The sequence below is a fragment of the Nipponia nippon genome, unplaced genomic scaffold (assembly GCF_047370975.1).
Source record: "Nipponia nippon isolate SJK-2023a ecotype South Korea unplaced genomic scaffold, ASM4737097v1 scaffold_1, whole genome shotgun sequence".
NCBI classification, from domain to species: Eukaryota; Metazoa; Chordata; class Aves; order Pelecaniformes; family Threskiornithidae; genus Nipponia; species Nipponia nippon.
In genome coordinates this window covers 132074991-132100300 of record NW_028262290.1, presented here as the reverse complement: position 1 = coordinate 132100300, position 25310 = coordinate 132074991, and the positions used below count along the sequence as shown (strand labels likewise).

The following is a 25310-nucleotide window of genomic DNA, read 5'->3' as shown; positions in this document are numbered from 1 at the left end:
AGAGCACAGCACAACAAATCACACGGAGGCTTCTATTGCATTTGCTTGAAGCCTCAAGGAAACGTAATCTGCTGTGATAACAAAAAGTTTAAAGGAGATCAGCCACTGACCTTGTGAGTCACTGGGTTGTTCTTCTTGGCATAAGGAGTCCACTCTACTCAGACGCCGTGGCGTGGCACGTGAACGAGCCCGTGGGGGTTACCCTGGCGTCGGCGGTGGGAAGGATGAGCAGCCCAGGCTGTGCGCTACCTGGGACGCCTGACCTTTCGTGGCCAATTCAGAGAAGCAGTCGTGACGCTGACCGTAGGACCGTAACCTGGCCGTACATTCTGCTTTAGCCTTTGGATGTGCACCGCTATGTCCTTGTACTGACTGGCCGTGGGGTGGCAATGTCAATCTTCTTGAAAACATTTTCTTACACTTGCTGGTCGCAGCCCCCATTCCTGCTCCTCCCCCTTTGTGCTTGTTCCCTTGTTCTGTTTTTACAGTTAAGGAATCTGTACATGTATTTTAGTTTCCTTTGCAAAAGTTAAACTCAGTTTTGTCTTCTGGTAATTCAGTCCATCACAAAGACTTTCTGATCCCGCTAGAGTGTACGCTTTCTTCTGCTCCCCCTTCATTCAGTTCTTTACAGGTGCTCAAGTACACTTTTAAAGGGAATTATATTTCCAAGCCAGCTTTCCACACAAGATTTCTCCTCTTCTTAAGGTGCAAATGCTAGAGACTGTCCTTTGACTAGTTTCTTGGAGCTTTTGGGTTTTTTTTTTCTTTCTCTCAGGCCAATAAACTTCACTGTCCAGCTATCTTCATTTCTCAAAGTTCACTCTTTTGAAATAAAAAGTGCTTTCATTCAAGTTCTATTTTTTATTGTTTGTCTAAAACAACAAGAAAGTTATTTTATATAACTCTCTCTTACTTCACTGTAAGTCTTGCACAGTGGTACAATGAAGTCTTGTGTAGAAGTACCAGAGTCCTGGCAGAACAAGGTGGTTTACGCACCAGAAGGGCGCTCTCACCAGCCAAGTTCCCACCTAGGGCTCATTTGCTTCTTTTCCCAGTTTCAGGAATCCACTGCCCAGCAGTATGCAACATAAAGGTGCTCAGAGCCTGAAGCAGCATGCCCTGTTCTTGCTTCAGGAACATTTTGTTGAACAAGCATGTCAGTTACGACTTCCAGAAGCAATAAGGACCTGCAATTATCAATAGAACTTGTCCTCCAATCTATAGCAAGAAAATTTAAGTCTCTTCTAATGACAGTTTCTATTAACATTCCTCTGCAAAGATTACAAATATCTCCTCAAAGGATTATAGCAGACCTGTAACCCTATCCCACTAAAATGGTTTTACTACTCTTTTTGCAACAGATTTTAGCTCAAAGACGATATAGTCATTTCCTATTTTTTTAAATCTGCCGCATTGTTCATGTGCTGCACCGGTCCGCCAACCTTTACCTGTGCCTTTTCCCTGTCCCGCAGATCTCTCCATGCTCATGCTCCACTTACAAAACCTATTCCAGTGCATTATTTCTATAGCAAACATTTTCACATCCTGCTGCATGAGTGGTCTCAGTCAGTCCTGTTATGCAAACTCTTTGCATTATTAAAAAAAACCAAAACTTCTAAGCCACATCACACTGGTCAAATCAGTGAGACTATCGACAATTTTCTTTTTATTGGGATCTCCTGTAGAGTCAGATCTGCACCTTGCTCTTGCTCTGGGTGGACAGCTTTGCTCCTCCATCACACCAGACTTGCTGTTTACACGTACCTTGTGAACTGCAGGCTCCTCGCTCTCCTCTTTGGTTGATATCTGCAAACCTTGAGATGTCCAACTTCCAACCCTCCATCCTTATCAATGCCTCCTTCACACCTTGTAAGGTCAGATCTGACCAAAGGCTATAGCCTTTGCACTGTCTCTTCCACAAACTCCCTCAGATATCCAGCTGATGGCTGGTACATTCACCAAGTCCTCTTAATTCCATTGTCTCCTCCAGTTTAAGGGCCACCTCCTTTAAGAAAGAAAAAAAATTCTTCACACCCACTCAGTGTCTCTCCTCCTTTTCTTTAGCCCTCTGCCAGAAACAGTCCAGAAGTTCCCAGCATTTTGACTTCAGGTACCAGTCACGCATTTCTTAACACCAAAGCGTGACAAGAAAATCATCAACGCTTAGACCTACGTAGCAAAGCGCAGCCACCCGTGCTGCCCACAAATGCTCTTCTAGTCCCATGTTAGGTTGTTTCAGCATTAATTTCCCGTATTTGTTACTGTGGTAGTACCAGCGCTCAGGTTCCTCTCCAAGAAGGAGACGGAGGCACAAGTTTTAGACAGGAGAGACGAGGCAGAACACCATAGCACAAGCCCTGCCTGACGGGAAGATGCCTGCCCTTGCAGTCAGGTGGGAGCCATGGGAGAAGAGGTTTCCTCCAAAAGCTCTCAGCTTTATGCCTCTCTCATTTTGTGCAGCTTCTGCATTCATTCAAAAGTGCCTACAGAGGCAGGCAGAGAGGAAGCGTACTAGACATTTTGAACTGCTTTTAAAGCTGCTGGTTTAGCCTCCCATTCACCTCTTTTCCCACAGCTCAGTACAAAGTGTGCTCTATACGACGTGTTCCTCCTCTCAAGCACGAAACAAAACTAGCCCTCAGTACTTGTGCTGTACAGTGCCTGCTCTTATTAGAGTAGGAAGGAATAATTACAGGGATTATGAATGTCGTAATGAATGTCGAGGCGTGTGAAAGCTGTTCAATATCTCAAGATCAAATAAAGATTCTTCCAAGGCGATGCTTTTCTGCCTGAAATTAAATTATGGCATTAAATACCTTATAAGTGGATCTACCTCGTAACTAATTTTGTTGGCGTATTCAAGAAGTTACTCATCTCACCATTACCAGAATGGTTCAAAACTCTTCATGCTCACAAGCAGCAGAGAGTTTTTTATCCAATACTGCTCCTAAGGTACAAAACCACTCTGTCATTCATCGAGAACTGAGCACACGTATCATGCAGCAGTATGTATCGTGCACGCCAGGCTTTACAAAAAGCCTGTATGGCTCATACAGTGTGGGACCTTGGAGAAATCCATTGCTCAGTAATTTCTTCTCCAAGTTATTTGTCCATACGCAAATTTTATTTTGGGTAATGATGCCAAAAGCAGTGAACTAATCCGTGTAGAAGCTGGATCTCAGTGTTTCAGGAGATTGGCAGGTGAAGTGCTGCTTGGGCTCAACGCAGCGTCCAGGCCGAGACTTCTGAACTCGTCTCTCCAGCTGGCCGTTCGGAAGGTGCACCCAGCCTCCCGTGCTTCCACGCCAGAGGCCTGCCCACGCAAAGGCTGAGCACTGGAAGAGCCCTCCAGCTGGCGATCGCGCTGGCCTCTCTTCTCACTCCTGTGGCCGCACGTAGAACTGGCTGCCGTACAACCGCCTCAGTACAAGGCTGGCAGCATTATAACACATCTGATGTTGGTTGGGAAGCCTGTCTTGGGCAAAGACTGAAGAAGCGATGAAAATCTTTCCTCGGCCCTTCACTGAGCTGGGGAAGACCTGAACACCTGAAACACATTCAGGGTCATGCTAGATTCAAGAGCAATGCTTTTGTAGCATGGCTTCCTATGCGGGTAGCAGGAAAAAGTAAGTTCTCGTGGATGACCAAAGCAGCTTAAAGTTATGAATTTGATGCAGCATGTGAGGCAGTCGAGAAGCTCCTTCCCAGGCTGAGTAGTTCAGAACCAAGCCTCAGATCTGTCAGAGGATTCAGATAGAGCTGAACAGGTATCATTCAGTTGCCAGGAAGCTTTAACAGCCTTGCTGCTATTCTACCTTTAAATTCAAAAGCTGATGAAGCTGTTATATACTTTTAAGCGGGATCCCGAAGCAAGAACAGCAGAAACAGGAATGCTATAGAAAGGTTTGTGCTCCAGTTCTTTCCATCTTCCCTGCTCTAGACATTTAGAAATGCAACTACTTCATGAGTACTCAACTAATCCGAAGAGATGCAGACTGAATCTTTTAACTCCCAGCACCTGTCCACATTCTTTCAAGCTGATCTTTACATCCTGGCCAGCAGAACTACTAAACCAGATCTATTCTTCCTAGACATCTGCCTGCTTGTAAGGCCTTTAGTAAAAATAGGACAGCTGCTGACATTCGGAGCTAATCTGAAGCGACTGATGCTACGCTAAAGCTTATTTTGGCTTTACGCAGCAAGGAGGGGCACACAGGGATTCAGTTCAGTAGGAAGCAGTAGCAAGGCAGCAATGCGAAGCCGGTTGTTCAGGATGAGAAGGAAGGGAGCGACGAGATGAACACATTTCGGGTGTCAGAGAGGATCGCCCTGTCTCAGGATGTGCTGAATCAGTTTGTGCCTGTATCTTTCTCCAGTCAATACAGGGAGAGCTGAAATTAGTAGCTTAGCTAAATAGCAGTTGGATTGTTTCTCTTTAATGGCTGAAATGAGGAATATAAATCCCAATGAACTAACAAGTAAACAATCTTCTGGGGAATATCAATGTTGTAACCTTGTGAAAGTCTTTCCATTTTGTGATTTATTATAGCAGATTTCTCAAACACCAACATTTTAGGGGCAGGAGAGTCTGCTGAAAGCTGACATTTGGTATGACAGTTGGCTCGCACTTGATTCCGAAATTTTATCATATATAATGTTATCCCAATTCAATTATTCAATCCAAATTATTAGCAAAGTCTGAACTGCAGGTTATTAACAATAATGAAACCACAATACATTTTAACAACACCAAAAATATTAGTGTTACGATTTTTTTTAAAACATATTTAAGGAATAAGTGCAAGATCCCTTACCATTTATAGTCAAATTAATTTACTCTTGGCAGATAATACCACCAGGAAAATACACCAGTGACGGTACAACTTTTTAGTGCCTAGCTGTGTTTATTTTAGATGGTATCATAAGCCATTGACATCAGTGCCGGTCCAAGTCTTTGCCAGCTCCAATAGTCTCCCCAACAGTTCTACAACCTCCACACCTTGACTAGCTGAAGAGAAAACCATATATATGTGTATATATATATAAGTGTATATATATAAATGTATATACATACACGTATATAACACGTTTTTATATGTATGTTTTAAATGAGCTGCTGTTCTGTTCCTACTTTGATAGGAATCAAAGATGATATTCAAGTTTCATGCACAAGACAAGTATCTTTTCAGAGAAAGCACTGAACGTTTGTTCGTTATTTTGGTTCACTGTCTGTATTGCAGAAACATCGGAAAATCCTACCCACACTGAGGACTTCTTGTGCCAATATCCGACACTCCTTCGTTTACTTGGTTGTGTATTGTGGAGGTAAAAGCTGATATTTCTTCTTACTTCCTCTGAAATCTATCCTCTCACACTAGAAAAATCTACCATCATAGTCCAGACCAAGAAACTCTACACAGAGGACTGCCAGTATTAGTCAGCATTAACAACGAGAACAACAACTAGTTAGCTTGCCAGAAGTGGAGTGTGACTCATTAACTTCCACAAGTCTTTCCACACCATTAAATTCCAGTATTGTCCCAGCACATTTAGGGTAACAGATGATTAAACACAACCTCATTTCAGGAATCAAGTTAATGAAGCGAGCGCCGTGCAATGTAAAGGCTTGTTTCACAAAGGTTTCTGGAGTCACAGTGACATTTTTCCCGCTATCCTGAATTAGCAGGTGTATTTATTACCTGGCAGCTGTGGGTTGGGAGAAAACACCCCTACTGAAGTCATCTTTCATACAGAGCTAGCTTAACATAAAACAGGAAAAATAATTGCTACGAGCTCAATGCAGGCAACTAGCTGTAAAGTCTGTGGAAACAAATGTAATTTCTGTAACTGGTTACTAACTGCTTGTGTTACCTTCAAACACCCCTCTCGCTGTGAATTGTCCGGCAGGCTCTCGGGTACCCTCACCCTCCATTAAGGGTTATATTTTGGGGCACCATTACTTTTGTACTCCCTACCATATTTTGGGAAGAGAGGAGATATTCATTGTCTTTCACTAATCAATAACAATTCCAACCTGAAACCTGAAAGTGTTCTAAGCACTGCCTTTCACCCACTGTAACTGAAATAGCAAATCTTACACACTTACAGGACAATCACAGCATCAAGTCTAATTTGTACCTTTTGGAAAAGGAAAAACTTTTAGCTTGTTCAAGTGAAATGTTAGGAATCTGAGATTTCCTTTCTCACCCATTTGTATGAAGGGAAATCGAGTTTTGCCCATTTAAAAGAACAGGTTAAAGACTGACATTTGGAAAAAAAATTAAAAAAAAGAAGAAATGCACAGTGAGATCTCTCACTACTGCCATCTACTACAGCTTTTCCATTCATCCAGGTTTCTCTACAGCATTGCACCAGAGATTACATTTGTAAGGGGAAAGAAGCCTTGAACAAAATGCAGGAGCACAACTCTGGACCTACAAAACAGAACTTGCCTTGCACAGGGAATCTGCTCGGTAGACGCCCATGGGAGACCATCCTAGAGAGAAGGGCCCAGAAGAGCTGGTTGATGTTCAAAAACCATCTCCTCCAGGCTCAGGAATGGTCCATCCCAACACACAGAAAATCAAGCAGAGGTGGAAGGAGGCCTGGATGCACGAACAAGGAGCTCTCAACTAAACTTAGACGTGCAAAAGGAGCATACAAGAGGTGGAAGCAAGAGCAGGGCACCTAGGGGGATTATAGATGCGCTGTCCAAGCGCGTACAGACAGGGTTAGGAAAGCCAAAGCCCAAATGAAGTGGAATCTGGCAAAGGAAGTGAAGGGCAACAAGAAAAGCTTTAGCAGAGGTATCATCAGCAACAGGAAGACTAGGGCTCCATGACTGAATGGGGCAGAGGACCTGCCGACAGGAGATATGGAAAAGGCCAAGGTACTCACTGCCGCCTTTGCTTCTGCTGTTACAGGCAAGAGCAGCCCCCAGGAATCCCAGGTCTCTGCGCGCAGAAAATTCCCTCAATCGCCAGGCTCACAGGGCTGTGACCAGTGGCACAAAGCCCAGCTGGAGACCTGCCCGTACTGGTATACAGCGGGCGCCAATACCCAGGCCAGGACGGTTTAACATCCTCATTAACAAAGGTGGGTGACGGGACAGAGCTCCCCCTCAGCATCTTTGCAGGTAACACAAAACCAGGAGAAGTCGATACCCCAGAGGGCTGCGCTGCCATTCACAGGGACATCAACAGGCAGGAGACGTCAGCCAACACCTGAATCTCGGGAAGTTTAAAGGGCAACGCCAAGTGCTGCCGCGGGGGACAAACCACCCCAGGCACCAGCACCCGGGGGGCAGACAGCTGGAAAGCAGCTTTGCAGAAAAAGCCCTGGGGGTCTTCATGAACAAGGGCAACAGGAGCCAGCCACACGCGCCCTTGCAGCAGAGACGGCCAACAGCCCCCGGATCGCCAGCAGGTCACAGAAACACAGTGAAGATTGCTGGATAGAAGATCTAATAATGACGACACATTGCAGATAATGGCTGCGTATCAAACCACTGTTATATTAAGACCATCAAAACTACCAAGTTGCCCAAGTGGTACTACATCACTGACGGGACAGTCATCTACTGCTGCCATCAACCAGTTCACAACTCATCTGCTTGAACTTACCTTTTAGCTGTGTCATGGTTTCAGCTGGGATAAAGTTAACTTTCTTCCTAGCAGCTGGTATAGTGCTGTGTTTTGGATTTAGTATGAGAATAATGTTGATAACACACTGATGTTTTAGTTGTTGCTAAGTAGTGTTTATACTAAATCAAGGACTTTTTCAGCTTCCCCTGCTCTGCCAGGTGCACAAGAAGCTGGGAGGGGGCACAGCCAGGACAGCTGACCCAGACTGGCCAAAGGGGCTATTCCATACTGTATGACATCATGCCCAGTATATAAACTGGGGGAAGAAGGAAGGGGGGGACGTTCGGAGTGATAGCGTTTGTCTTCCCAAGTAACCGTTACGCATGATGGAGCCCTGCTTTCCTGGGGATGGCTGCACACCTGCCTGCCGGTGGGAAGCAGTGAATGAATTCCTTGCTTTGCTTTGCTTGCGTGCACGGCTTTTGCTTTGCCTATTAAACTGTTCTTATCTCAACCCATGAGTTTTCTCACTTTTACTTTTCCAGTTCTCTCCCCCATCCCACCGGGGGGGAGTGGGCAAGTGGCTGTGTGGTGCTTAGTGGCCGGCTGGGGTTAAACCATGACCACCTGTCAGTAGTGTTTCTCAGCCAAGTGGTTTAGGCATGCTGTCTTACCTGACAGGCTGCATTTGCAGAGCCTACACTCTGTAAAATAGGTATTCAGCAAATTTCAACTAATGTGGTCAACCTTACTGTGACTTCTAGATGTGTATAATGAAAACTGAACAAATATATTACTATCTAATATGTATTTCAACAAAGCCTGTAAAGAAGAGGCAAACTTTTCTGCTGTACAAAGTATTTACAAAAGAATACAACTTCAAAAAAAACAGTTTATTTTACTGCCCAAATTATTAAACACTAAACAAGACAACCTTGCAGTTTACACATTAGGAATGTAAGTTTTCATGTACAATTAAGAGAACACCTCACTGTAAAAAAGGTGAAATACTGCGTTACTACAACACAGAACGGTGTCACACAACGAACAGAAGAATATGAGAAAGTGTGGCACACTCATTTAAACTCGGGTTCTCAGGTGAAGGCAGACATCTATAAACTGATGCAGCTATTTCACAGACTTTGGTGAATATTAAGAAATGTACACATCTAGGCTTAGAAGTAGAATTATACAAATACAAAAGGCAATATATTGCACACCTATATACAGCACTGTAAGCCTCAAACACTGACAAAAGATATCAGACATAATAATTAAGTTACAAATTTCTAGAATCCTCATAGAAATCAGAAAAGACCTCATTAGAGAGAAGCGTGGTTAAAATAGCTGTATATTTCTGTACCTGTCAAATCTGTCAGGTATTCAAGGCAATTCAAGGACATTTCACTCCCTTCAGAAAAGTCACTGCAGCTCTACAGCAAGTGGTTAGAGGCAATACGCTTTTTGCACCAACGTTACAGATTCTCACAACAAAAATAATTATTCTCAGCTTCAACAGAGTTTCTAAAGTGTTGCTGTTCAAAGCCGTCATTGGAAACATTGATTTAAAACAGTAAGGTCAGTTATAAACGTCAGCATTAAAACAACTTATAATTTGAGATGATTCACTTCTACATAACATTTTTCCTGCAGAATGTTGCAGCCGGGTACGGTGTTTGCAGTGTATATATCAGAACTACCCACTCCCGGGCAGACTACAATATGGGATGTCGTAATAGGTTTTCCTTACACTGTTAGAAGACCTCTACTTCTTCAATATACATTTTCCATTCATCAGTCTAAAGTGATCAGATAATGCTCAAAACCCAAGAGCTTGATAATTTTAGAAATACCATGAAAGAATGAATATATTTGCTTCCTGCCCTACTCCCCCCGCTTCCTTCTCCTCGCCACCCCTCCTCAATACTCCAAAATCCATGGATATTGGACAACAAATAATTCTACCCTCCCTTTCCCCTATCCTGTTTGTTGTTTTTTTTTTTCCTTTTCCATTTTTTCAGAAAAGAAAGAAGCACAATTGAAAGTTTTATTATTCATATCAGGAAAGAAATTATTTAGACTTGATCAGTATCAAGGTGTGATGTCAGTTCACAAAAACATGCTCATTGCGTAAGTTGCTCAGGAGACCAATACATACATATTTATAGGAAGCCACTTATGTATAGAAACCTTTAGTACCAAGAACCTTTCCTTTTATCATTTTCTCAAAAAAGTATGAAGCTTTATGTAATTTCAGTTGTACCAATATGAGCCTATGTCTTGGGTTTAAGCCAGACCGCAGTTAGAATAATTAGCTGGATAAAATAAAAGGATAAACTAACTTCACTTTACCACTGTTTGACTTGTAGCCAACAGTATTGTAAACATTATGTTACATATCTACATTTTATGGCATTTTAGATCCTTCAAAATTCTAATTATTTATAGCTAAAGTGACTAAATCTTGTCAGTATAATAAACATCTTTTATACCAACACCCAGCTTGAAAGAGTCTCTACTGTGGAGATAACAATCATGAACTAAATGAAACAAAACAAAACCAGTAGAACAACTTAAAAATTCTAGTCCCTTAACACTAACTCACAACTAATACCATCACAACAAACATTTGTCAATTGCAATTTTATTTATCTACTCTAGTTTATGTTTCAATTTAAATTACTGTAAAGTGTTTCCAAAGTACCCTTAAATGCTACACTGCAAGAGCAGATCAGGAGGCAGCTCTAAGTTCTGCAGGTTATTTCTTTGTGACATCTAGAACAAATTTCAAGGAGGGGAAGAGCTCTGCATTCGGTACATGTAATGCTAGCCAATGTCTGCTGTTAGCAGCCCAAAACCCTGCTATTGCTTGTGGTTATGCATGCTCCAGCAGCCACATGCATTACTCAGTCTGAAACAAATGTGCCGTCTAATGTGTATTGCAGAAAAACTTGTAAAAAAAAGAGGCAAAATTTTCTGCTGTACAAAGTATTTACAAAAACATACAACTTCAAGGAACCAGTTTATTTCACTGGCCAAAGTATTAAACACTAAACAGGACAAACTTGTAGTTTATACATTAGGAATGTAAGTTTTCATGTACAATTAAGAAAACACTTCATTCTAAAAAAGGTGAAACACTGCATTACTAGAATAGAACACTGTCACACAACAAACTGAAGAATGAGGTGTGGCACATACAGTTAAACTCAGGCTCTCAGGTGAAGACAACCATCTATAGACAGATGCAGCTATTCCACAGACTTTGGTGAAGATTAAGAAACGTACACATCTAGTCTGCAGTCTTAGAATTCTACAACTTGCTTGTCCCTATCAACTATATCTCCTCATCTCGTCATTAATTAACCAGCTTATTAATTGCTGCAAACCTGAATAACATTAGCTGCTTAAAAGTTACTTGTGCTTCTGTTTCAGTCAAAAAGGGATATCTAAACTTATCTCCAGGCAAATAGGAAAGTCTACCAGAATTTTAGTGTTTGCTTTGTTACAAGGTTCTTGACAATGAGGGATCACTAGCTGCAGAAATGTGGACAGTTGGGAATGACTATGCCTTAGATTAGATCTTCATCCTGTTTCTCCACTCATAATAATATATTATCTGTTTATCAGCTAATCACTGCTACTGGAGTGGTTTTGTCAGCTATTGCTTCTCCAAATTTCTGCATAAGAAGTTATAATGTCCATTTTTAATTAAAATCTAAACGTTATAAAAGTTGGTAACAAACAAGGTCACCAAACTAACTGGAGGTTAAAGGTTAGGTAACCTTGAACAGGCTGCTGTTTTAGAATTTCAAACTAGAAAAATAATAGACATAAAAAACTAGGAATTACAGTGCTAGTTATATTTACATTATAATTTCCCTTTGTGCTTGCAAGTTACTGAAAGTACACATCCTTTGGTAGTATTCTCAGTCTCAAGTAAGAAGTTCATGTTAAACACATTCACACTCCTGATTTGCTTGAGTCAGTGCAAAGGGCTCATACCTTATTTCCTACCTCACATTGTTACATCAGCACATCTCTTCCCCATAAATAAAAAAAATACTGATGACGGCGACTTTTCAATGAGTAGGTTTGTGCCTGATATTTAAGAATCTGAAAGACAGTCCGTCACACAATTTGCAAGTCGAAAGAGTGACTACTATGGCAACTGAGAAGAACGCCCATCCACAAGTACTGCTGCCGTATGACTTGTGGCCTAGTTTCAAAGACGTACAGAAAAACCAAAATGCATCTATAATTCAGACTCATATAGCATAAAGAAGTATGAACATTGCAACATGTACTAACTACCATTACAAAAACCGCCATAACATCAAACACTGAACTGATGTTTCTAGGTTTAACCTTACACGTAAGCACAGCTTTCTCATGTCTAACATAAGAGAATGTTTGTTCTTACAATGCCGTTCCAATGTTTCATGCCCATAATGCAAGACTCCTCTTAAATAAAATAAGTACTGGCAGTTTTGCCCACGCCAAGTGGTAGTGAAAAAGTAGAATCTGGGAAAGAGGCTCCACTTGTTCCCATACTGTGCATTTGTAAAAAACCACACATCTTGGTCAGTAGCTACACAACCAATCAATGCTTATTAAATTGGTGAAGTTATAAACTTCACATGGAGCCATAACCAATCAGGTGTATAAATACATTAAGTCAAAGAGGAACCTTCCAAGCTATTAGAAGTTGACACAAAATAATTACAACTGTTGTCTATTCACTAGTGCTGTCAAATGTGAGCCAAATAAGAATTTACAGGCTTGAGGTTTAAGAAAGTAATGTATAGCATATTAAGGAGCTGTACCAATAACAGCATAAACCCTCAATATTTTACTTTTCATACTTGCCAATTTAATATCAATCTGTTGACAAAGTTATGCTAATACTAGGAGGTCGCTGCTGATTAGGTTGTTTGCTTAAAATCGGAAGATCTGTTCTTTCTGTTCCATATATCAGTTTTTCTTCCTGAAGACTGCAAGCTGAAAACCTGTTTGCCTCTGTGCCAGATACACCACCACGATTATTTGGAACTGTGACACCACTGACCTGTTCAAAGGATTTACTAAACACAGTAGTGGTCGTTCTGGCCAGACTATGGCTGCCAGGCTTAGGCAGGGACTGGCTAGTTGTCAATGTCAGTCTCTTCAGAGAGACAAGCTCTAGATTCTCACTCATGGCTCTCTGAGTTTGTTTTCGTGACAAGTGTTCTCTGCAGGTTTCTCCTTCTTTTTCTTTTCCTCCAGCTTTGCTTCCTCCAGACCTTCGTTGGCTCTTCCCTAAAACGTTCTTACTGCTCGTGTTGCTGCTGTTAGATAGGGCAGACTGACTTGTACTAGAAGCAGCCCTAGAGTAAAACCCTTCATCAGTTTCAGATACTTCTATCAGTTCTTCTTGAATTGCTAAATCGGCATTACCTGCATGGTAGAAAAAGAAATAAAGAATTAGCAATTGACTTTCACACATTTATTGATTTTATGTATTGCTAAATTTTGATATTTACAAGCATGAAGCCATACAACAGAACAGAGAACAGAAGACAAAACACTTACCTATTCCATTACATTTTGGAATTAAGGTTCATTAGGATATAAAGTTACAGCAAATAATGCTGCATTAACTAGATCAAAAAGCATGCCCACAATCTCATTTTGTAGTGATTTTGAAAAAAAAAAAAATGCAGTCTTGTTAATTCATGCAGGAGATTAGAAACTTACAGATTAGAAGATACCACACAGAACAAAAAAGTGTAAATCTTATTTTGAGCCAGCGCTCCAATACATGATTTTGCAAAGCTCATTAATTATAAAGGTATGTGATCAATGCCCCAGGACACCCAATATGGCACCTGCACGTTTAGCAACCCAAGAATGCTTTAGGACTGAAAGGTCACCTTCTGCATCATAGGTCTGGTGGTATGAGTTGGAAACTCAAGCACAACATGAGATCTCCAGTATACCGTGAAAGGCGGAACTTGGGAAATCTGAGGTACACAGCGAGATACTTTTTTACATCCATTTTGATGGATTCTTTATACCATTGATCACCAGATTTTGTAAACCCAACAAATATGCTCAATAAACTCAAAGGTACGTTGAGTCTCACAGTGTATTTTCTCCAGATTAAATAAATCTCCTTGTAAGTATGTCGTCATTGTCTGTGGCACAGACGAAGCTGTGTGCAACACATGCATTTGTGTTATTACACATGCAAATATATTAACTGCATACTTTAATTCTCCAAACATGCAGCAGTGACCCTTTCAATCAACAGTGGTACCTTAGAGTGCAGCTACAAGTGCTCTGCTAAAACTGCACTCTGCCAGATGAGTTTATTCCATCCTCCATCATTTTTCTTACAGATTTTTGCCTCCTGATTTCTGGCATGCCTTTGCTGTCAGTTCTAGGATCTGTAGCTGTTTCCTGTACTCCCTGTAAATGCTGAACATCATTCTCTGCTAGTGCTCTGCTCTTTTCCCCATTCCCGGTCCTCTCTCCAGCCACACTTGTGACACTAATCTCAGGTATGACAAAGTTGCCCAATTCAGTAGCATCATTACCATTCTCTGGTTGTTCTAGAATTGAAGATGGATAAGAAAAAAACAAAACAAAAGATGTCTGAAACAAAACATGAAACAAAAGCCAATAGATACAGATGACAAGCATTATGAATTAAAGCAGATGTTCACATATTAACCTCTTGTTAATTAGCAACATTGGCGAGTATGGAGTTTTGCTTTATTTCTAAATTGCAGGCTTCAATCTTCCAATTATTGGCCTGCACCCACATACTGGAAAGCCCCATGCTTGATCTTTCAAAATTGAAACTTCTGAGGATCATGAAGCAAACATTCAGAGATTTTCAGAAATCAAAGAACTCTCCATAATTCACTTTTATGACTATATTCTTTGTATCACCATGCTAAAGTGAAACTTACTTTTACAATGAAATGGCATATCAACATCCCGTGTTATCATGTAAGACTAGAAGTTCTACACATACAACATCATGGTGCTGCACAGTGGTCAGCCTGAAAACTAACAGTGAAACAACTAAGCCAACTCAAGCACACTGACTTCCATTTTCTTCATTTCAAAAAACTATTTTCAAGCAGGAAGATATTTACAAGTAGGAAAATTCTCCAGTTACTAAAATCAACTTATTCAGACGAAACCTATGGAGTTTTACTGCAGTTTTTGCCACCTACTAATAATATAACATAAATGTTGATCTCCTCAGCCTTTTTAAGCTGCTTGTATGTGCTTACAACTAAATTAGTTTGCAATAAACTTATTTGTGTCACACAAGTACAGTTGAGAAAACAGGGATGATTAAGCTCGGGGGAGGGAAAGCACCAAAACTTTCTGCAGAACTGGAAACAAAGAAAGAAATTAAGGCAAAAACCAATGCAGCTTGGTTCTAAGATTACCTCTTTTCATGTGGGTAAGTCATCAACAGCAGATATACAAATGCTCAGCCTGGCCAAAAAATTATTTCAAGACAGCCAAAGATTCCTGCAGACATAGCCAAAAATCCCCAAGCAAACAGAAAACTCCACTGCTACTCAAAGTGTGAGAATGATGGTTGTGTGTAAGCACATGAGATTTAATGATATTTAGTGATAAGGATGCAATAGTTCCTACAAGGTCCTGGTAAAACAAATCCCAACTCAAAAGATGCCTGTCTGCATTAGATGAAGACAGGTTTGAGAGGGATGAACTCTTGAGAGGGGAAAAAAGTGAAAATAAAAATGGGAGTTGAAACTTTATGGAAATTCCAATGATATGCAAGTAACAAATTACAATCCTAGCAACCTGTCGGCTCCACAGTGTCTGAAGTATTCTCAGTATCTGAAGATCTTTTTAAAAGTATTCAGAATTGCTTTATCAGCACTAGCTCTACAACCACAAAACTGCATTTAGCTCACCTGGAGAAGAAAAAAAGAGAAGCCATGAGTTACAGATAGTCACAGCACATCCTCCATGAAGATGTATACCACGGAAATACAAGTGAAGAGCAGCAAGAACTACACTAAATGCTATATAGTTATATATTCTCTATGTGCTATATATGTGTATTATATGCAAACACTACGGCCACAAACTTGACAAGACTAAAAATGCACTAAAAGCATAGCTCTGAATAAAGCTCAACTGAATCCCTGTGTTTTATTCATAACGCAGCTCTTTCAGACCGGAGGATTAAGTAAGGACCGCCCAGACTATACTGCCAGTTTGCTACTGCACGTGACAGAAGTTGGCAGTACAGACATTTAACTGACAGTATGAAGTCCAAAACGAGAGGAATTTATGAGGAGATGATTTTTCATAGCAGCAGCTCTGATGCTTTTTAGCTGGAGGGGATCCTCTCTTCCCCCCGTCCCCGCACTGAGGACTCTTGTGCGGGCACAGTGTACTTCTAGGTCAAGCAGGCTACAGCGCTGGGCTTTTCACTAGTGTTTGTGCCGCCTGCACTTTTCACGGCAATGAAATAAGCCTCAAGGCTACAAGGTTATTCTGGCAGGGATGGACATCATTGTCCCCTGATGTAAGAGCTATCCCTGATTTTAACTGCAAATGCCAAGTATCATGATTCTTTCTAACTAGTCAACAAGCTGTACTATCCAAAGGAAATGTCATTAATAATTGCTGCTATTAGCCACTACCTTCCTGATATTTGGCAGGAAACAAGCTAGAACTGTTTCCAAGTATTACCCCTTCTAACAGCATTTTCTGCAGAAGTCTTCTAATGTCAGTAACAAAGGTAACAACTAAGCACCAGGAACTGCAATAGTAATAATAAATAAATAATAACAGTAATTATATAATAGTAATAATAATAATACCACCATCAAATATAGCCTTTTTTCTAAAAACATAGGAGCAGAAAGTTTAGTGAGGAGAGATCAACGCTCTGATTGGCCTCATTGGTCTAATTTTACTCGTGTGAGGTACCTGTGCCTCTCCTATGGCAATCTTCAAACTCCTTCCTGCTACCCTGGCAGTGCAGCTACAGGCACCTGATTTCCACAGAACTTCCCAGGATCCACTGATCTCCGTATGCACAAGTCGGTTCTGCTAGAAACTTCATTTAGACCCAGGACACCAGAGAGGAGAGGGCGGAACAGAGCTCACTGTCAGTCCCTTCCCCACCAAGGGCAGAGAAGCACGAATTAACAGCATCCAGTTTCAAAGAGAGGAGACTCAGAGTGCATGGCAGAAATCAGAGGAACAGAGGAAGAATTTTTTTGTTACAGATTTTGTATAATAGTGATACTTATTGTTGTTTGATGGTGTGCATTTCTGAACGTAATATCGTACTGTGATATCAGCACTTTATCCATCACTGCTGCATTCCCGCAGCTGTGTAACCATTACCCACAATGAACTGGGGAAAAAAAAAACAAAAAAAGAGTTTTACTGAGCACAATTATGTCTAATCTTTTAGTTAAGTCCTATTAACTACTTCTAATGAAAGGGAAAATACCTTTCTCCGAGTTTGACATTGAAGTACAGGAGGAAATTAGTGAAAAAATGGGATACCAGGTATCTCAACTCCTGTTAACACTGTCTGCCACAGCATCTACAGTCTCATGGCAGGGATAAGACTACACAATCCACATCCTTCATAGTAGCATCCTCTCCTTATTTTAAATTTTTTAAGAACACCTAGAACAAACCTTCGGCTTCGTAGTGCTTGGTTTTGAAGATAATACTGCTTCAAGCTGGACAACTCTGGGGGTCTATCATTTGAGAAAGAGATATTAATACCCAGTGCACAAGGCAATGTAGCAAAAGAGAAAAAGAACACTGCTAAATAGTGTAGAGACAAAACTGAACAATTATGTCAGTTTGAAAGTTAATATAAATATGCCCATAGCAGTTGAAGGAAAATCCATTCGGAGTCACATTTCTGAATGCGTTGAGTAGTACAACCAACCTTGATAAACGCATTTCATGATTACTAGCTGCTAAGAATTAATTCAAAAGATATTTCAATCATAGTCTACCTTAATATTACGGTTGCCTACATCATTTACCTCAGATTGCACAGGCAAATTGCCCATTTGGATTGTAAATCAATTTTAACCACCACAAGCTCAAGCTGCATTTCCTGCACAGCAATGTTAGCATTTTGAGTTATTCACAAAAGCATCAAGCTTATATCCCAAAATTAACATTCATTCCAGATTTCTTAAAAAAAAAAAAGTTATAGCTATTTCAGGAATTAATAGTGTTTCAAAAAAAGTAAGAAAATTCTCTCCACAGAGATTCAAAGACTAATGCTTCTAAAACTTGTGTACTACATCAAAGTCAATTTCTGCAATGGGGAAAAAAAAACCATCTTGTCCTTCTCTAGCTGATGTCGTTGGTTTTGTGTTATGTATCTTACCAACATCTGCTTAGCTCTTCTTACTCAGTCTGTTACATCAGGGTATTTCTCTTTATGCATTGCTTCTACACACAGGAATTTTTCCCCGAGCAACCCTTTCATGGGGCAGTTTGGCAGATTTTACATTAGTAAGGAAAACATTGCTAGGGCTTGCTTTGGTTTTTTCCTAGCTTCCATAAATAACCATTCATTTAGGTGTTTGTGTCTCTTACACACTGCATGATTTTTCTGGTTTTCCTCTATTTGTGAATGGAAATGGAGATGCCACTCAACACTTGTTTGTTTTTAAAACATGAACACTGCAAAAAACTAATGCTAGGAAAGAGGAGCTAATGCTCCTCTTTTTTAAGCTTTATGATTTATAGGCAATCCAATTCAATAGCACTACATAATTTGTTGATAAGTGGTGGCTAGTATCAACTGACTCTATAAACACTATCCACTTGTGATTAGATGGATACATTTTGCAAATGACCTTCATCTTTAGCACCTCTAGAGCACCTACCTTAGAAGTCTAAGTTCACAATATCAATTTGATTTTTAAAAAAGTGCTTCTAAGTAACAGCTCTAATGAACAAGTTACAGGGTTGAGTATCACAAGATCAAATGTTAAGTCGACCTTTTTTCAAAACTGACTTCAATCTAGAGTTCTAGCAAAGGCTGGCCAGATCTAATGTCTGAAAACTTTTATAGTAAACTGATTTTTAACGTGATTGGCTGTAATTCTTTTATTTTATTTATTTTACACAAATAGCTACTGATTGAAAATTGCTGCCCTTGCTTCCCCAAGGGATACTTTGCTTCATCACGTCTTCTGGTCCACATAATGTATAAGATCAAACTACCTCTCAGCTGTCTCCTCTAGCTTCCTAATCCATTTGTACAACTCATTTTTATTATACTGAAGCACAAAAATAAAACCCCCAAATAAACTTTTTTCCCCTTACACCGTGGGAGAAAGAATAATCATCAGGAGATACAAGGTTTGTCATCTGATTTCTACTAATTCCAGTATTTATTTTAATTCAAACAAAGCATCTGTAAGCACAAGCTTTGTTATTCTTTCTGCATGCTGACCCTGAAGATCTATTCCATATCTATCTTTATCAGAAATTTTGGGGCACTGACTTATGTTATTAGAAATTTTGAAATCAGAAGACCATCCACTCTGACTTCAAAAAGGCTTTTCAAGTCACAAACAACAATTTTGTTAGCATTTTATAATGAAAATTTTGAGGAGACTACCTGAAGTGGTATATGCATGGAACGTTTACCATTTAAAACAAAACAATTGGATGGTCAGTTAGTCAAAGATACCACAAACTCAGTTTTGGCCTCTAAATTAGATTAATGTTTACATAGCCTTCAAATTTACAACTGCTCCCACAACCTGCTATGCAAGTTCCCCTGCACCCCTGCCCTCTTCTTTCTTCCTCTTCATTAAATCCTGTACCATTGAGGCAAATCCAAAGTTTTCTCAATAACCCAAACAAAATGTTGAGAGGAACTTTTTTGTAAAAGTCCTTCATCTTTCAATCCTCCTCCCTAAACACTGACTGCTCGTCACTTGGGTCATACTAACTAGATCATCACTGTTTCTCTCTTCTCGTCCTGCTTTGAGATTCCCATAAAACACAGCACTCCTCCCCATTTCTATGAGTCCTAGTATTACTCTCATTTCCCTTTCACCTTACTGTTACCTGCTGCAGGGCACACTTGTCCCACCCATTTTTCCTTGAACTTCACCAAGCATCACCTTCTGCAAGAAGGCAATAATTGTAAAAACTTTTAGATTTCTGTATTTGCTGAAAAATTTTCATTCTTATAAAGATGGTTCCAATACTGATTCTGTAACATTTTTATTTCATTTTTTCTGCAAAGACAAAAGGAATGTTTATTTTAATACACTTGCAATTCCTCTGAATGAACTAGCACGCAGTATCCCTGATCCGTGTTCCCCTCCACCACCTCATTTGAACAAGCATCAGAACCACTCAAAAATAATAGCTGACAAAATTGCCAAGCTTCAGAGGGCATTTGTCCATTTAAAAGCCGAGCTATCATACAGTTTTCTTGCACTTGGTCAATAATCCCTGCTTAACAACTGTAAGCCTGAAGAAAGGAAAATAAATAATAAAGACTAAAATAGTCCTTAGCAGTCTTGAGACTTCAGTAATAACTTGCCACTGGACCTCACTCAAGTTAAAGACACTAATGTTTTTCTCCTCAGCTTTGTCTGACAGTTTTAAGCAGTTTTTAATCAATTGAAGTTTGGTTATTTTACCTTTCTTTGCTCCTCACCCCCTCTGGCAGCTTACTATTGGTACTACTACCACCAATGTGTACCATTACTGCTCAGAAAGCTCCATCATTATTTGAAAGTCATCTTCTACCAGCACATTTACAAATAATTTTCTCAACACTTACCTGAATTACCTCTCGCTCCTTTACAAGTAACTTGGCAATATTTTTCTAACCAAACCGTCCGTATACTACAAAAGCTCATACAGTACACATCATACAGAAATTTTTATGATACTACTTCAAAATCTTTATTGAGCCTATTATAAGAGCATTCTTGTCTGCACTCACTCACTTAGCCTGTCATCAGAATTACAAGCCCAGCAGAACAAGCCATTGCCAATTTTGATCACCGGTCCAGCAGCTCTTTCCTCATCTGAAGACAGTAGAAGAAGTGGAACATAATGTTTCTCCTTTCGCAGTACATTCAGCACTATTTTTTCTACTTCTCAGTCCAGACCTGTGTTCTACTTTGTGGACGCCCTTATATTAGTTTGCCCAAATGTGCTGGTTTTGGCTGGGGTAGAGTTAAATTTTCTTCCTATAGCTAGTATGGGGCTATGTTTTGGATTTGTGCTGGAAACAGTGTTGATAACACAGAGATGTTTTCATTATTGCTGAGCAGTGCTTACACAGAGTCAAGGCCTTTTCTGCTTCTCACACCACCCCACCAGCGAGTAGGCTGGGGATACACAAGAAGCTGGGAGGGGACACAGCTGGGACAGCTGACCCCAACTGACCAAAGGGCTATCCCATACCATATGACATCATGCTCAGCATGTAAAGCTGGGGGAAGAAGGAGGGGGGGGGGCTGTTTGGAGTGATGGCGTTTGTCTTCCCAAGTAACCGTTATGCATGATGGAGCCCTGCTTTCCTGGAGATGGCTGCACACCTGCCTGCCAATGGGAAGCAGTGAATGAATTCCTTGTTTTGCCTTGCTTACATGTGCAGCTTTTGCTTTACCTATTAAACTGTCTTTATCTCAATCCACAAGTTTTCTCAATTTTACTCTTCTGATTCTCAACCCCATCCCACTGCGGGGAGTAAGCGGCTGTGTTGTGCTTAGTTACTGGCCAGGGTTAAACCACGACACCAAAACATAGTAATTTATCGCTCTACCCTTAAATCCGATCTTTGTTTAAGTAGCATCAAACAGATGAGATTCTGCAGCAAAGCTGTTAAATATTTGCTTTGCTTCAGGTACTATACATTACTTTCCAGAAGAAAACAGGAACATCAGCCTCTTTAAAGAATCAATAACTTTGAATAGCTCCCTTTAACAAAAGGGTTTGGGTTTGGTTTTGTGGTTTGGGTTTTTTTTTGTTTTTTTGTTTTGTTTTTTTAAACATGATTAAGGAAATAAAGAATATGCTTCATCTGAACTGCTTTAAGATTCCCATTCACCAGTTAAGAAAATAAAAACCCGCACTTGCTGCTTGCTTACTAGAAATGAACATGTGCAAAACCGAAGTTTTCAATAGTATTTTAAACACTTGCAAAAAGCTGAGAATTCATTGCAAAATGTGTTTCTTACCATGCCTTTTCCACCTATGCCCTCGGATAGACATGCTAGTCACAGCATTTCTTGATATTCTGGATGAAGTAGGTGTAATTTCAACCTGAATGCATCTCGTACCTTCTTTACTAGATTTCATGGCACCCTGAGGCAGTGAAGCTTTTATTGCATTAGCAACCTAGAACAAAAAAGATGCAGTTAAGTTCTTAACATGAAAATCCAAATTTTAGAAGAATTCTGTCAGGGGATTCTTATTACTCCAAGAAGAATACTGTGTACAATTCCAGTTTAAGGTCAAAAAGCACACTAGCTTTTTGCACTGGTTATAAAGGATGCTGGCTGCAATTACCTCTCAGAACTAAGTTACGTTTAATACCTGCCACTTTTTGAAACAAAGTTTCCAGTTTAAAGATGTGGCTATTACTTAACATGAACCTCAGAGTGCTTCTGCACTATCATCTAAGCTTTCAAGACTTAGAAGCATTCTACTGAAAACAGCTTGTTCACTAGGGAAGATGACAAAATAACTAAGTACATTGAAAATGCCTGTGCGTGTGTGTGTATACTTGCAGATCTAGCTATTCACACAAGCACAGCCACATAGACCTCATGGGATTTAGGTTCCTGGTGTGATGTCGCATCATGCACGTTCACAAAAAGGATTTCCTAAACTAAAAGTTCTACTCAAAAAAATGTTGAAATACAACACCTACCAGCAGAGGTTCTGGATACAGTTCCAGCTGTGCTCTATACAAAATGTCATCCATAGCTTTACGAGCCAGATCCCATTCTCCATTATAACTAAAAAGGTAAATATATACATAATAATAAGCATCTGTATCAACAGATGAACCTTCTTGGTCACATAACTTTCACAGATTTAGTATTCCTTGAGAGCTCAGTTTAGAGGAGTTGAACTACTTGTGTTCATTAGCAGTAAGCCTGCTATTTAGAGAACTTGTTCTGAAGTAGTGTCTATGGAGACAGTTTTATTTTCATTGGCCACCCTGAGCAGTTTAAAAATGACATAATTAGTTATTGATCAGCTAGTCATGAAATATTCTGAAATTCAAACAGGATTGTTTTACTATTACTCCACCTTTTAAGTATTCCTGTGTTACTAGTCTCTAATTATTTCAGTTAATAAAAGAGCTTTACACATTCACATGACTATCAAAGGGTAAATGGCATCAGCATTACAGAGAAAGAATGATAAGGCCTTTTTTTACTTAACGAGATTGATGTCAAAACTCAGCATGCAAAAATGCAGACAGTGGCTGGAAAAGTTGTTTTTTAAAAGATTTTTTTTTTTTCACATCAGCAGTTACACCTATTAAGTGCTGTTCTAGCCCTCTTTCCTCAATATGACATTGGTAACTTCATCTAAATAGTTGGACAACTATGTTCTCTTCCTGAGGACCTTATTTCTAAACACAGCATCTGTCCACTAGAAAATAAAACATTTCAAAGATAGCATGCCTAAATGAGTGTAGAAATTAAGCTGACATTTCTTTATTTTGTATGCATATTAAAAAAACCCAACTTACAAGGCATAATAAATCCCTGTTAGCATTTGCACCATGAATTCAGATGAAACTGGAATCCTACTGTTGACTCCCTTGTATTTTCTCACTTGTTGGCGAGGATATCCACAGACACAAATTCTAAAGAAATTATGCATTTTTCATTAGCAAATAGTGTAGAACCACCTTTGTATAGAACTCTGCAAAGCTAGGTGTTTAGTATACATTTTAACTACAGCAGACCCACAGGAAGCTATCCATCAACAACCCTGAGCTGAAGCAGACTATTTCTTATCATGGAAGAAGGGTATGCCCTCTACTGGCAGAGTGCAAATCCCTCGAAATAGAGACATCCTAGACACGCCTGTTACATTTACACTACAGCAGAACGTGAAAGAAAACTGCCAGTAAAAGTCATTCTGAATCCACACATTTGCCGCAGAACAGAGAAAAAAAATAAGTAAATGGTGCTTAGGGAAATAAATCAGTATAGCAACTATTGATATTCCAGGCAGAACCATAAGTGTCATTGCATATAATATGGAAGTTGCATACAAGTTTTCAAGCAAAGAGACCAGAAGTGTCACATTCATAAAACTATTCTAAAATCCAGCAAAAGTCAGCTTTAGAATTTAGTTCTGAACTAAATTTCACATCAGGTTCTGTAGTCAAAACATTCTGGAAATCAAAAGTATTGGGGAGTTAAATATTCAATTCATTGGCTATACCAGACTTCTGGAATGACCTTTAATGACATTAATCAAAGTACTTCCTTCTCCAAAGCATAGACTAGAAGGTTTAGTCTCAGAAAGCTTCAATTCTTCAGCTTCAATACCAGAGCGCTTGTAAAACTCCTCTTAAATCTGTTTTTTTTCCAGAAAAACAATAGAGTTAAGATTGTATTGGAGTACCTTTCAGATTACATCCGTAACAGAGATTTCAGGAGCCTTTTTTATTAATATTAACTTTGCCACTAACCTACTGCACTTTTTTCCTCTCCTTCTCTATCCTGCAATTCATCTTCTGCTTTGGCTACTTAAAAAAAAAACAAAAAAAACAAAAACAAAACAAAAAAAAAAATGAAAACCAAAAACCAAACAACACCCACACCAACAAAAAAGTAGACAGTGCCCCCAAGATCTCTATGGCTCAGCAGCTCTCCCAGCATGTACTTTGCACCTAGTATGATCTAAATTTGACTCTTCATGCTGATATCACCATATGTCCAAATAAAAACATCAACAAAAAAAAGATTTTAAACACTTCATCAGGAAAGACAGGAAGCCACGCTAGTGACACCATGCAAGGAAACGAAAACATTATGAGATGTTTATAAAGGAAGAATCATAGAATGGTTTGGGTTGGAAGGGACCTTTGAAGATCATCAATTTCCACCCCCCCATCACAGGCAGGGACACCTTCCACTAGACCAGGTTCCTCAAAGCCCTGTCCAACCTGATCTTGAATACTTCCAATGATGGGGCATCCACAGCTTCTCTGGGCAACCTGTGCCAGTGCCTCACCACCCTCATCGTAAAAAATTTCTTCCTTATGTCCAATCTAAATCGACCCTCTTTCAGTTTAAAACTGTTGCCCCTTGTCCTGTCACTACAGGTCTTGGTAAAAAGCCTCTCTCATCTTTCTTATAAGCCTCCCTTACATATATTGAAGGGCTGCAATAAGGTCTTCCTGGAGTCTCCTCTCCTCCAGGCTGATCGAGCCCAACTCTCTCAGCCTTTCTTAGGAGCGGTGTTCCAACGCACTGATCATTTTTGTGGCCCTCCGCTGGACCCGGAGGTCCATGAAACAGATCCATATCTTTCTTTTACTGGGGACCCCAGAACTGGATGCAGTACTCCAGCTGGGGTCTCACAAGAACCAAACAGAGGGGGAGAATCACCTTCCTCAACCTGCTGGCCACACTTTTTATGCAGTCTAGGATACAATTGGCTTTCTGGGCTGTAAGCGCATAT

General features: G+C 40.0%; 1 protein-coding gene across 2 annotated transcripts in view; it reads right to left on the bottom strand.

Annotated features, from left to right (window-relative positions):
- Positions 1 to 8464: 8464 nt before the first annotated feature.
- Positions 8465 to 25310, bottom strand: part of HYCC1 (hyccin PI4KA lipid kinase complex subunit 1) — a 50712-nt gene continuing 33866 nt past the window's right edge. The window contains exons 8-12 of one of the 2 annotated variants that reach the window (XM_087773342.1): positions 23362 to 23478; positions 22528 to 22615; positions 21833 to 21992; positions 13885 to 14179; positions 12885 to 13022 (exon numbers count right to left, since the gene is read on the bottom strand). In XM_087773342.1, coding sequence (XP_087629468.1) covers positions 13911 to 14179; positions 21833 to 21992; positions 22528 to 22615; positions 23362 to 23478 — 634 coding nt within the window. In that variant the 3' untranslated portion in view covers positions 12885 to 13022; positions 13885 to 13910. Of the gene's footprint in view, positions 13023 to 13884; positions 14180 to 21832; positions 21993 to 22527; positions 22616 to 23361; positions 23479 to 25310 lie in introns of both variants that reach the window. The other variant, XM_087773333.1, reaches the window with a different exon arrangement.